This window comes from Solanum verrucosum, unplaced genomic scaffold (genome assembly GCF_900185275.1).
Source record: "Solanum verrucosum unplaced genomic scaffold, falcon-dt-bn FXZP01000137.1, whole genome shotgun sequence".
Lineage (NCBI taxonomy): Eukaryota > Viridiplantae > Streptophyta > Magnoliopsida > Solanales > Solanaceae > Solanum > Solanum verrucosum.
In genome coordinates, this window is record NW_026020405.1 from 1,051,110 (window position 1) to 1,065,447 (window position 14,338).

Here is a 14,338-nt window from a genome sequence, read left to right on the forward strand (position 1 = left end):
AAAATAGTCCTGACGCTATGTTGTATTTTGAGTTTTGATGATTTAACAAACTATCATACAAGGGACCTGGTCCAAAGATTTTTCGTCCCACAGGACAAGTCAACTATGTACACCTGTAAAGCTGCAGTTCCTGCAGTGGTTGGTGGGCACTGCAGCAGAGGCGCTGCAGTGGGAGACGTCCTTAACCAATGGCACACTCCTAGGTTTTGAAGAACTTTTCTCATACACAGCAAAGGGACCTGTTCAAGTGTTGTAGTTTCTTCAGTTGTTCTTTGAGTTCAGTGTTGTGGGCTGTCATATTGTAGATCTACTCCTACGACATAAAGGTTTGTAGATCGCGTCTCCTTTTATTATTGTGATTTGAATTTGTGGCTAGAGTTAGCCGGGATGTACTATTTAAGTCTATATTAGCTAGAGTTAGTTGATAAAGTGGGCAATAGAGTTGTTGCTTTGTGTCTTGTACTAGAGGGTTACAAGGTGTGTAGGATTAAGAGTTTAATTCATCGTAAGTAGTCGAGTCTGTATTTACGAGTTGCTTGAAGTTAGTGGAGCTTTGAGAAATCTTGTGTGACAGGTCATGGTTTTCCTCCCTTGAGCAAGGAGGTTTCCACGTAAACATCTCTATTCTTTACTTTCAGTACCTAACTTTTTCGAAAATGAAAAAGTTGTTTGAACCACTCAAATAGAGTTTGGGGAGAGGCTTTAATTTGTTTAGTAAACACTGAAAACATAGATCTCAAGGAGAAATTGAATAAAACTCCTGAGTCAATTTCTAGGATCATTAAACAAGCCAACTTTGTGGACTTCAATTAGCAGATCATGTCAATTCATGAATCTGGAATTGTGATAAGCAAATTACTAGACAATCCTTGTCGTCGAGTTGCCTAAACTTCCAAGCAAGGTAACTGATAAATCAAATGGTAGCTCTACTGGAAGCAATGGAAGTAACATACAAGCAAATTCTTGTGTGAGTGCATGTCAATTATTAGTTGACTACATGTATGCTACTAAGTTGAAGTCAAAATTTGATAAGAAAACTAAGCTTGAATTAAAAAGAAAGTGCATTTCCATCTTATTTGAGGTGCAGTAGTATAGAGATTCAATTAAAACTAAGATAAGGTGCTAATCATGATTACAACTTACAAGTTAAAGTTACTAACATATTTAATGTAAGAATCATCGGCCACCAGAGAGAAAGGAGTCTGTTACAGATGGAGAGCGGGAATGTGCATTAATTGAAGATGAATAGGACGTGACAAAATCATCAAAACCTCCATGATGGTCAAACGTTAGGCCAGCTGATGAAATACCGAGTGATGATAACTCTGGTAAGGCCACAACACCATCTAAGAACAACAAGATTTGTCGCATGGTTGGCCTATACGAGGGCTCTGAATGAGAGCAGATCAAGCCTAGCTTTAAGACCAACTCCACTTTCCCTGGAACAAAATCAATCCCTATGTTTGGATCAACAGCCTCAAGAATATTACCCCTATTCCAGCAAGAGAACACCCAATCGACTAAAATCAGATCATCATCGTCTTGTCTTGGCTCTATTGGCCTCCTACCACAGGCAACTTCAAGCAGAAAAGCACCAAAAGAAAATACATCACTACTAGGCGTTGCCCTGCCAGTTCTAGTATGCTCTGGTGCAAGGTAACCAAGAGTACCAACGACACGAGTAGACTGAGGATCGGTACCATGACTATATAGCCTCGCAAGTCCAAAGTCTCCTAGCCTACCATTTAGTTCACCATCCAACAACACATTACTGGCCTTAATGTCCCTATGAACCACTACATGGTCACATTCTTCGTGTAGGAAAAATAGTCCTGATGCTACACCTCTAATAACTCTGAATCTTTGGCTCCAATCAAGGGTGAATCTTGGTTTGTTGTATAAATACTTGTCTAGACTTCCACCAGACATGTATTCATAAACCAAAAGTAACTCTCCTTTCCGCCTACAATAACCCAAAAGTGGTACTACATTCCGGTGTTGTAGACGACCTATGATCACAATCTCCGAAACAAATTCCTTCATCCCTTGTCTTGATTCATGAGATATCTTCTTTACAGCTATCTCAAGATTGGTGATAGGCATCACTCCTTTGTAAACTTTTCCGAATCCTCCCCCTCCCAACAGCTCCTTTTCTCTGAATCCTTTAGTGGCAGTGTACAAATCTTTGTACATGAACCTCTGTGGTCTGTACTCGCGTTCCCAATCTTCAAGAAGTTCTTCATACTTCTTCCTTCGTACATAATAAACCACCATTGAGGTTGCTACAACAAGTAAAACCAAAGAGATTAATGGCAAACCAATCTTTACAAATCTTGATGTCCCTTTGCGTCCAAGACGAGGAAGATTAGGAAGTTGAGAGAGTTCTTGAGCTTTCCCATTTATCTTGAAGCTCCATCCCAAGATATAATGATGTGTTGGGACTGAACCAATTGATGATGAAAAACCAACATACATGGTCTGATCAAGAATCGGCGAAAGATCAGTTTTCAAAGACAAAAGTGGATTAACTGGTTTTTCCACATGTAATGGAGCTACTGTTACATTAATTTGCATAGTGCTGCCATCATAATCCACCCAAACTTGCATTGGCTGACCACTTATCAAAGTCAAATTATGAAACAAGCCAGTATTATCAAAATAACCTGCTGTTTCAACTGCTACAGACCTTAATCCATTTATATCAATTCCAACATGATTGGCATTGATATCACCAAATTCTTCGCTGTAGATTGTATCGAGCTCAACTCCAACAACATGGTTTGATCTATCCCCATTATTAGTTGAGTTAAAAAGGCCAAGATAGTGGTATGCCAAAGCTCCTTGAATTCTTCTCTGTGGCGCGATAACAAAAACCAGTCCATGACCACTCAAAATTCCATAATCAGACCTTATGGCAAACACAAATGTTGTGGAGAATGATACTACAGTACCATTAGTTGAATTCTTGAAATGAATTGGATTCGGATAGAAAGCATGGCCCTGATCCTGAGTTTCAGAATCTGTTAACAGCAAAAGGCCATTGGGCGTAAACTCTGCTATGCCATCCAAGCTAAGATTCTTTGATTGGAATCCATTGTAAATGAATGCATCAACTTCACAAGAAGCTGGTGCAATACCAACTAAGAAAAGAGACACTAGTATGACAAGATTGAACAACATTGCCAATATTTTCTTGATTGAGAGATAATATTGTGATTTGTGACCAAATAAAGCTAATTTGTTCAACTGTTTATACATTTCTTGATATGACAAAAAAATGATCTTTTTTATCCATTTTTTCTGTAGCAGTCCAAAAATGTTGCTTAATATTTTCCAAGTCGTCTCAAGGAATACAAAAAAAGTCATCCATATACCAAGTTGGTCCATCTCACACTTGTACTCAAATTTTGATTACATAAGAAGAAAGGTCTATATTTTCAACTGCAGACTTTTTATTCAAATGGCAAGTGGCTAGAATTTAATTTCAATTGCAGTAGTGTTCTCATGTTTGGTTGAATAAGATTTACATAGTTGAATTTCAATAACATACTCAGTGTCATTTCACAAATGAGCTCTGAAGAGAGGATTAGATGTACGTAGGCTGTAGTGGCCACCCCACCTTGCTCCGTGGCAAATATACCCTGTGATATATGAAGTCACGAGAATTTAGTAATATTTGCTCAAATTTTGTATATGTATTAAAAAATTCATAAATATTTGATAGTAAATCTAATTGTATTAACTTAAGATCGTTGTAGAAATGCATAAACTTTAAATTCTGGATCAACCCCTAATCTAGAGTACAATTAAAGCAATACTCCTTCTATCCCCATGATACACTTTTCCTTTTTTCGAGATTCAAAACTTTGAATGACATTTTATAATAGATTTTTTCATCATATTACAACTTTTTTTTTTAAAAGGTTAATTTTCCTATTATCTCTCATCTCTATTTGTTTTAACCCCTCCTCAAGAGCTCTCACATTATGCTTTCTTGGGGACTCGAACTAACAACCTTAAAATTGGAAGTGAGGAGTGCTTACCATCCGATCAACTCTCTCTTGTCCATCATATTACAACTTATGGTACTTTTCATGTAATTTTTGAGTATCTAAATTTTAAATTTTAAACATTAGGTTCATCTAATCAAATTTAACTTCAAAGATTAGTCGTGAAAGGTTCCAGCCTAAATTAGAATGGTGGGTGTATTTGAATAGTTGACTTCGTAAATAGATTGGACCTTGATAAGTACAGTAAAATGGTCGTAATTCCTTCTTTTTAATTATTAAATAAAATGGTCCTTAGTGCACTATTGAAATGGTGGTTCTTGGGTCGTAATCAAGTTGAATTCCACAGTGAAATTTCTTTTGGTTTCCCACCCAATGTCCCATTCGATCATACCCAGAGTTCGAACTCGAAACCTCTGATTATAGGTGTAATTCCACAAAGACATAACATTCTTATATTTTATAAAAATCAGTTTATTTTAACTACTTTTCACTAATGAGTTGCATACGTTACAACAAAATGTTAACATGCCCGGAAGCCTACGCTTTTTACTTTTTCAAAATTTGCGGCACATAATGTAATAAAAAAAAAAAAGAGAGTCACAAATGACTAAATAATTATTTGAAGAAATTTATTTTAAGTGATTTGAAGCAATTTATGTAATATTTTTTTGTATTTTATGATATTATTGTAGTTATATTTAACTTTAAAATCAAAGATTATATAGGCAAATGCTTATGCCTCTTCAATTAGAAAAGTATTTTCTATTTTATTAGAATTTTTTATCATTATTTAAATGAAAATTAATGATGTATTACTGTGATCTTATATTATGAAAATTAATGATGGATTATAATATTTTTATTAGAAAAAAATGTGTTTAGAAAGAAAATAAACAACATAATTTATTAGGAATAAGACATTTCTAGCTCAAAAGTAATAGTGGGGACATTTTTAAATCAAAGTAGTAACCGGGGACATTTTTGTTTGATTTCAGAGCATTTTCACTGTCTTTTATTTTTAGAATAATGACAAGTAAAAATGGACACAAAAAATAATTTGAGATAATTTGTAGAAAATTCACTATAAATATTACTTAAAATGTAGTAATTGAATCATGAGCTAAATAAAAGAAAATTTGCTTGAGTACATGCATCTACCAACATTTATTGGAATCGGAGTCTATTCAATGTGAAGTTGTTTTATGATCTTCCAATACATTTATGTCAAACTTTTGAATATTTATTAATTAAATGTCTTGAGGTTCCTTTCATCTTTCAACACTCTTTTTTTAATTAATAAATCTTTATTTTTCTATCTTTAGTTTTTTTTAGAGGCCTTGTTGAACTTCTTGACTTTCATTTTTAGTGAGTATAGTTGTTATCATTTACTTATTTTCCTTATCGATTTAATCGTTGACCCGTTAAAAGTTATTATTAGTCATGGCAATGCCTCAATTCCTAGTTGTTACCTAAATGTAAATCAAGTCTCTTTGTTCTACTGTTAAGTGAACTGTTTTTAACTTTCATTCAATAGTGCTTACTAATTTTGCTTCCATTAGTCATGTTTTTTTTTTATTTGAAGCAAAACTATAAACGAGAGTTAGCAATCATTTTCTGGAATAGAAGTTTAGTAGGTCGGTGAGACGATACATTTGATACCAATTGCATAGACTTGTCGTGTCCTCAATGCATATTTAGTGTAGAATTTGACAATGAAGAGAAAAGAGAGTATTATCTTCTCTGTATAGGGTTACATTCTACACTGTAGTATCATGCCTGAACTACTTCACTGTTCAATGTTCATGAAACTGCTCAATCGTGCTTCGTGTGTAGACTAATTCAGCAGCACACTGAACAGCCATTGCTGAATCTCAGATTAGTATTTATTTAGCATTGGAAGTAAACAATAAGATCAGGATACCAGAGCAGATATCTTAAAGACATGTCACAATATATTTCAGGTGTATGAATTAACGATAATTTATCAAAAGTACATAATCACTAAAATCATGTTATATTTACCAGGATCAGTATATCAATATTCCACCAAAGAAGATATGTCCAACTCATCATGAATCATCGGGGATCAGAAAGGAGTGATTCTGCTACAGATGAAGCAGGGGAATGTGCATTAACAGAAGAAGCTGGATACGACTTGATAAAATCATCAAAACCTCCGCGATGGTCAAATGTTAGACCAGCAGATGAAACACCGAGGGCTGATAACTCTGGCAAGGCCACAACACCATCCAAGAACAACACGTTTTGTCGCATTGTTGGCCTAAATGAGGGCTCTGAATGAGAGCAGAACAAGCCTAGACTTAAGACCAACTCCACTTGCCCTGGAACAAAATCATTGCCTAAGTTTGGATCAACAGCCTCGAGAATATTACTTCTATTCCAGCACGAAAACACCCAATCGACTAAAATCAGATCATCGCCGGCTTGTCTTGGCTCTATCGGCCTCCTACCACAGGCAACTTCAAGTAAAAAAGCCCCAAAGGAAAATACATCACTACTAGGTGTTGCCCTGCCAGTTCTAGTATGCTCTGGTGCAAGATAACCAAGAGTACCAACGACACGAGTTGATTGAGGATCAGTCCCATGACCATATAGCCTCGCGAGTCCAAAGTCTCCTAGCCTGCCATTTAGTTCACCATCCAACAAGACATTACTAGCCTTAATATCCCTATGAACCACTACATGGTCACATTCTTCATGTAGGAAAAATAGTCCTGATGCTACACCTCGAATAACTCTGAATCTTTGGTTCCAATCGAGGGTGAGTCTTGGTTGGTCGTATAAATACTTGTCTAGACTTCCATTAGACATGAATTCATAAACCAAAAGTAATTCCCCTTTTCGCCTACAATAGCCCAAAAGTGGTACTACATTCCTATGTTGTATACGGCCTATACTTACAATCTCCGAAACAAATTCCTTCATCCCTTGTCTTGATTCATGAGATATCTTCTTTACAGCTATCTCAAGTTTGGTTACAGGCATCACTCCTTTATAAACTTTACCAAATCCTCCAGCTCCCAACAGCTCCTTTTCTCTGAATCCTTTAGTAGCAGTGTACAAATCTTTATAATTGAACCTTTGAGGTCTATACTCACGTTCCCAATCTTCAAGAACTTCTTCATACTTCTTCCTTCTTACATAGTAAACCACCACTAAGGTTGCTACAACAATTGACACCAAAGAGATCACCGGTAAACCAATCGTTACAAATCTTGAAGTCCCTTTGCTCCCAACACGAGGAAGACTAGGAAGTTGAGAAAGTTCTTGAGCTTTCCCATTTGCCTTAAAGCTCCATCCCAAGATATAATGATGTGTTGGGACTGAACCAGTTGATGATGAAAAACCAACATACATAATCTGATTAAGAATCGGCGAAAGATCATATTTCAAAGCCAAAAGTGGACTAACTGGTTTTTCCATATGTAATGGAGCTACTGTCACATTGATTAGCTTAGTTCTGCCATCATAATCCACCCAAACTTGCATTGCCTTGCCACTAACCAGAGTAAAGTTGTTAAACAAACCAGTATCATCAAAATAACCTGCTGTGTGATTTGCTACAGACCTCAATCCATTTATATCAATTCCAACATGATTGTCATTCATATCACCAAAATCCGCGCTATATATCGTATCAAACTCAACTCCAACAACATGGTTTGATTTATCCCCATTATTACTTGAGTTAAAAAGGCCAAGATAGTGGTTTGCCAAAGCCTTCTGAATTCCTCTCTGTGGCGCGATAACAAAAACTAGTCCATGACCATCCAATGGTCTATAATCAGACCTTATCGCGAACACAAATGTTGTAGAGAATGAAAATGCATTACCATTAGGTGAATTCTTGAAATAAATTGGATTTGGATAGAAAGCATGGCCTTGATCTTGTGTTTTGGAATCTGTTAACGACAAAAGACCATTGGATGTAATATTAGCAATGCCATCTAAGCTAAGATTACTTGATTTGAATCCATTGTAAATGAATCCATCAACTTCACAAGAAGTTGGTGCAAAGAAGAGAGACACTAGTATGACAAAATTTAACAACATTGGTAATATTTTCTTGATCGAGAGAAAATATGCTAATTTGTTCTATTGTTGAGAGCCACAAAATGAGAAAATTAATAAATGTAGGAAGGTATGTCCAACTCTTCTTTAGTATCTATCTAAAAATAATACTATATGGCAAGTCTTCTCAAGTAATCCAAAAAAATTTACTTACCAAGTGGTCCCATTATTTGGACTACATGAGTGGAAAGGTCAATATTTTGGTTTGAGTTGATCCTTATATATTATCTATTATCGATTTGTAAATATGATGAGATAATAATCATTGGTGTTCGATTAATTAGTTAATCGATAATTACCAAGTTGGTTCAACATACTTGGACTATATGAGAGGAAATGTCTATTTTCAATTAGGGTGGATTGTCGGTTTATTAGATTCGAGTTTATATATTATCTAGGGAAAAAATTCAAATATGCCATTAATTTTGAGAAAAAGTGTATTTATGTCATCTGTTAAAAGTTTGGATCATCCGTATCATTTCTGTTAAAGAAAAGATTTATTCATGTCATTATTTGTTAACGGGTTATAATTTTGATTTTGCAAAACCATTTTTACATGTGACCAATTATGATTCGGTCATGTCATGTCATATTTTTTTAAAAAGAAAAAAAACTCAAATATGTCATCAAACTTTGAGAAAAGACTCATATATTTCATTCGTTAAAAGTTTGGCTCGTTTATTTCGTATGAATCATAATTGACCACATGTAAAAATGATTCTGCAAAACCGAACTTGTTTTCAGCTAACAAATAATGACATGAATGAATTTTTTTCTCAAACGGAAATGACATATATGAGCCGAACTTTTAACCAATGACTTTGATAAGCCTTTTCTCAAAATTTGATGGTATATTTAAGATTTTTTCCCTATTCCCTATTATCAATATATAAACATACTGATTGAATAACTAAATTCACAAGTTAATTTTCAGTTAATCGATAATTACCAAGTTGGTTCAATATAATTGGACTACATGAGAGGAAAGGTCTATATTTTCAACTACAGACTTTTTCTTCACATGTCATTAGTTTCAATTGTTTTAGCAAATGTAGTAAAATACATTTAATAAATTAGATATGGAGTATACACATTAAAGATATTTCCTAATATAATAAATAATAATAAATGCATTTGAATTTCAAAATATTATAATTAATGATAGGTGTATCTGATGCCAACCACTCAATAAATATAGTACTACAAAATATTGATGACCCTCTTTGAAAGGTACTGAAAAATAATAATGTCAGCAAGTGGCATGAATTTAATTTCATTTGTGTTGGATCGAGCTGTAAACATATGAGTTCACGTTATGGGAGTATGTAGTATGAAATTTATTGAATATTTAAAATTATTCGATTGTGAATTCAATTATTTTTTATTTTATTAATAAATGCCTTTCTTACTTCAATTTGAAAAAAATTAAGAAACACGGATTTTTCTTATTTTATTTAGTAATTTTTTTTATCGTTATTTAAATGAAAATTAATGATGGGTGACTATGTGAACTTGTTCACTATCCAAAAAATAGATTTTCACATTTACTTGTCACTTTTAACATATCAAGAAACGATAAAAAAAAATTTCATTTTTTACCCTTATCCCTACTATATTTTTTCCATAATTTATCTAAGTCAAAACAATATACCTCTTCAAGACCCTAAAAAAACTTAAGATGTGTTTAAAAAGAAAAAAATAATATATTTATTCAGAAAAGGACATTTTTGACCCATTTAGTAACTATATGGGCATTAATGGATCAAAGTATTGACTGCAAGGACATTTTTGAACCAAAGTATTAACGGCAAAATCATTTTTGAGCCAAACTATAAATGGAGGACATTTTTGTTCCTTTCACATTGTTTAAGGGCATTTTTGACCTTTTCCCCTAAAAATAATATTAAATTTTGTGACAATTTATAAAAATATTATTCTACTTATAATGTTAATGAATTAAAGAAAAAGTTATTAATACCTAAGTTAAAAAATAAATTCTATATAATATAAAGAGGTATTAGATATAATAGGGGTAAAATGGATAATCCAAAAGATAAAATGGGAAGTTTAATTATTGTTAGTTTATAGAGGAGTTTGATCACACTAAACCAATTTAATGTAGGAATCAAGGTTAAACAATTTAATAAATTGAAAATATACATTAATTAATAATTGTATATGATTAAGTGATAAAAATATATGCCATGCTATAAATAGATAGTCGGCCGCAAAGGCAAAATTAATAACGAACCAAATTGCCCTAAAAAGTCTCCACAGGACATAAAGCAAATCAAATTGTATGTTCTCTAAATTCCAATATTTATTTAAGTTCTAATTTATGTTTTAGTAAAAGTTAGTAGCTTTGATTTTTTTAATTATAGCCATTGAATTAATCTTAGGTCATATCATGATGTTTAATTTGAATGTTGTTGATATTCAATACCAAAAAAATGGATATAGCTACGGATAAATTTTGTAGCTAACCAGCAAAATTTGTGGCTAATTTTACTTAGCAACAAATTAATGACAAATTTTCGTTAGCTAGTTCGCAGCTAATTATAGTGATTTGAAAATAATGATTAGGAATTAGGAGGTTATAACCTTGGTTGAATTGACATAATTCTAAAGTATGTGTGATTCCTAAAGTTTATTATTGTTATGTTGGTCGTCATGAACTCATGATCATTCAATGTGATAGTTGAATCATGTTTTATGGATATACCTGCTAGTTGACTCGTTTGATTGGGAACAAGTTATCGAAAATCAATTATCCAGGATTAGTTATCTAGAAAAATAGCACTAAAATCATGGGGTAAGTTATGGTGCGATTTTATTCCAATCAAACATGAGATAAACTTATTCTAAAATTAATCCTGGACTAGTTATTCTTTATCCCTCGTATCAAACGATATCTAAGAGTGTAAGATGTTCATTCACTAATAAAGCTTTAGTTTCTCTGGAAGAGCTTGTTCTATGTCTCACTATGTAATCTTTTGACAGTTTTTTTTACCTGGATACCGCGGTTCTTTTAACAATTTTAACGAATCTTTCAATTTCTTATTGTATAATGTTCAATTCTATGTATTCCTCTGTCCGTAGAGTACACTGAATGTACAGAAATTCCATATCCTCCTATCTAGGATCATGTGTTCGGTAAGCTGAAGATGTGTCATGTTCTATCTAAATCACCTCTCCCCAATACTTGTTCGGCCTACCTCTACCTCTCGTTAAACTCACCATATCAAATTATTTGCAAGAGTCATGAAACTGAGTTTTCTGATCCCTTGTTTCTAACTTTTTAAAGTTTGATTTCCTTCTGAAACCTATATAGAGATCACTCTTTTTCTGGTGTACGTACGCGTGCTGCAAGAATGGGGGATATTGAAATTGATGACATTGAATTTGCTCGACAGATGTTGAGAGTAAAAGAAAACAAGTATGAAGAAAATAAAAGCCGAGGAATGAAACAAGTAGTTAACAAGAGTCATAAGATTAGTACTCTTTCAAATATTCCAGATGGTATCTTATTTAACATCCTGGTGAAGATTCCGCCAAAAGACATTCATAAGTATGTCATGCGCGTCTGCAAATCATGGAAAGAAATTGTCTCAGAGAGTTTCTTCATTGAGCAAAATTTCATGGAATCGAAAACAGAATTAGTGATACAGTCAGGATTAGGATGGCGTATGAAAACAAAGTTGATAGAGATTGGAGAAGAATTTGAATGTGAATCGCGTGAAGTTGGACTAAGTAAATTATGCAAGATTCATTCTAGCTGTGATGGATTTCTGTTGATGCGTGAACCAGGGAACAATGGGATGCTACAAATCATAAATCCAGCAACAAAGTTCTGCCTCACTATCCCGCGATGCCCTTCACATTGTAAACATAAAGCTTGTAGTGCAGCACTTGCATTTGACTCTTCGACAAAACAGTACAAAGTAGTGCATGTTGTTACAGATTCTTATGGATTTGAAATATTTAATGTGAGCAGTGCTGATGATGAACTGCAATGGGAACGAGTTTCTAGTCCGTGGGAAGATTTAAATGATCGACCATTTAATCCAGTTAAGTTTCACTGGAAGAATCCAGTGTCGATTAATGGAAGGATTCTGCATTGGTATGTTGATTCAGCTGAGTATTTCATTACAATGCAAGTAAAAGAGGAAAAATTCAGTCGAACTTATCTTCCAGAACGTGTTAAAGAGATTAATAAAACGAACAATTATGCATTGGTGGAGTTGGATGGATTTCTTTCTTTTATCAACTGTGATTCGGAGAAAACAATGAATGTTTGGATTTTGGAAGATTTTCGAAGGAAAGTTTGGTTCAAGAAACATACAATTGTGGCAGAGTTGACAAATTATATATGTCCATACAAATCATCAAGACAGGATGAGCGAAGAATGCCAAGATTTTGGAACCTTGTTGCTGTTGCTGGTGCAAGGAATGGTGAAGTATTGATTCTAGAGCATAAGAAGAACTCTAGTGTATTTATATATGACACGAAGAGTAAGGTGATGAAGCCTTTTAGCAGTAACATGAGGAAATTAGAATCTTTTGTACCACACAAAGATGGCCTCTTTCGTATCATGAAGAGGATCGCGTAGTTAGTGTCATGATTTAATATGGAGATGTGGTTAAAAGGAATGATTCTGTCTTGCTTGGGATTAAGGCGTAGTTGTTAATATTATTTTTTATGTTAGTAGTTGGTAACTTGTCTAGAGTGTCTACATTTATGCATATATTACATTTGAGTGGCTTATTTGATTCTTGCTGTTTGATCTTCTCTTACCACAGTTGAGCATGTTTCATCTGCCATTGAGGATTGTTGAGAAGTTCTCTCTTGCATTTGGTTTTAAAAGGAGTATTTCAACTCTCTTTTTCAAGTGAACCTTAAAAAAGAGCATATTTTGCCTCGTTTGTTTGCACTTAATTAGGGACGTATGACCATGTTTCATTTTAAAATTTTAAAAAAGTAGGTTCTTATTTTCAAAGTGAAAAAATAATATTTGAAAATTAGAAGCTCAAAGGCATGAAAAGTTTTGTGGAATAACACGGATTAGTTTGATGAGCATGAATGTTAAGACTATATTACAAATTTGTAAAACTTAATGGAATGAATCTAAATGATAAGGAAAAATTATTTTATTAGACATACATCACTATCATATATACTAATTATAGCTACTTATACTTTTAAATAATTACATATATAACCACTAATTAGGAGTTTTATACTATATATTGGTATCATTATTTTTCAAGAAAAATTATTGAATTCTATGTGTGTTCAATTAAGTTCTATTTATAGGTGAAGAAATCTTTATTTTTCAAGAAAAGAAATACTAACCCGTTTGGCTCCAAGAATACTTGGGAAAAACTTGGGAAGTGGTGTTTGGTCATATAACTTGACAAATATATTTGCCAAGTATCCCAAATTCCCAAATACTAGAAAAAACTAGTATTTGAGCCAAGTTCTAATACTTGGAAATTTAAAAAAATTTAAAAATTACCCCAAACTTTTATATTTTATAAAAAATACCCATTATTTATTAAGTCCAACTGATATTTGTTACTGCCTCCTCTGGAAAGTTTGAGTTCTAATTTGAGTGATAAAATTGAGAAAAAAAGAAGAATTTGTTCTAATTGATTATAATTATAACTGAATCAATGATATATTTGAATATGCAATTAATGTATTGCTCTTGCATATATTATTATTTTGTGGTTGTTGATTGTTATCAATTATGTTATAAGGTTATTTTTTAACTGAACATATTCACTATAAATAGATAATACAAATTTATGGGTATTTTTAATAGTTTTAAAACTTATAGATATAAATCATATTTTTTAAAATAGTCAAATATTATTGGAAAAACTTGGGCCTAAATACATGGTGTAATTTCACCAAAAACTTGGCCCAAATATTATTTGCCAAAAATATTTGAAAACTTGGTCAAACTCTAGCTATAGGCCAAACGCCTTGGGAACTTAGGTTTAGCGCTAGAATTTTTTTTATAACAGACTCATAAAATCTCCATTCTTCATCACAACTCTTTTCTCGACGGAATCAAATTGCTCTTAAGTCTCCCACAGGCCAAAAAGCAAATAAAAAAAAATGTATGTTCTCAATTCCAATATTTATTAATATGCTTAATGTTTTAGTTAGAGTTAGTAGTTGTGATTTTTTTAATTACAGCCATTATCTCTAGGTCATACAATTTGACTTT

General features: G+C 33.1%; 4 protein-coding genes across 4 annotated transcripts in view; 1 reads left to right on the forward strand and 3 right to left on the reverse strand.

Annotated features, from left to right (window-relative positions):
- Nucleotides 1-14,338, reverse strand: part of LOC125840350 (AT-rich interactive domain-containing protein 2-like) — a 165,851-nt gene that overhangs the window by 5,433 nt on the left and 146,080 nt on the right. The gene's annotated exons all lie outside the window — the stretch shown is intronic.
- LOC125840336 (L-type lectin-domain containing receptor kinase IV.1-like) lies at nucleotides 1,177-3,180 on the reverse strand. The gene has a single exon (XM_049519298.1). It carries the CDS (start codon nucleotides 3,178-3,180, stop codon nucleotides 1,177-1,179), a length of 2,004 nt encoding a protein of 667 aa, XP_049375255.1.
- LOC125840337 (L-type lectin-domain containing receptor kinase IV.1-like) lies at nucleotides 5,983-8,150 on the reverse strand. The gene has a single exon (XM_049519299.1). It carries the CDS (start codon nucleotides 8,082-8,084, stop codon nucleotides 6,087-6,089), a length of 1,998 nt encoding a protein of 665 aa, XP_049375256.1. The 5' UTR covers nucleotides 8,085-8,150; the 3' UTR covers nucleotides 5,983-6,086.
- On the forward strand, nucleotides 11,474-12,712 carry LOC125840315 (F-box protein At3g07870-like). The gene has a single exon (XM_049519275.1). It carries the CDS (start codon nucleotides 11,474-11,476, stop codon nucleotides 12,710-12,712), a length of 1,239 nt encoding a protein of 412 aa, XP_049375232.1.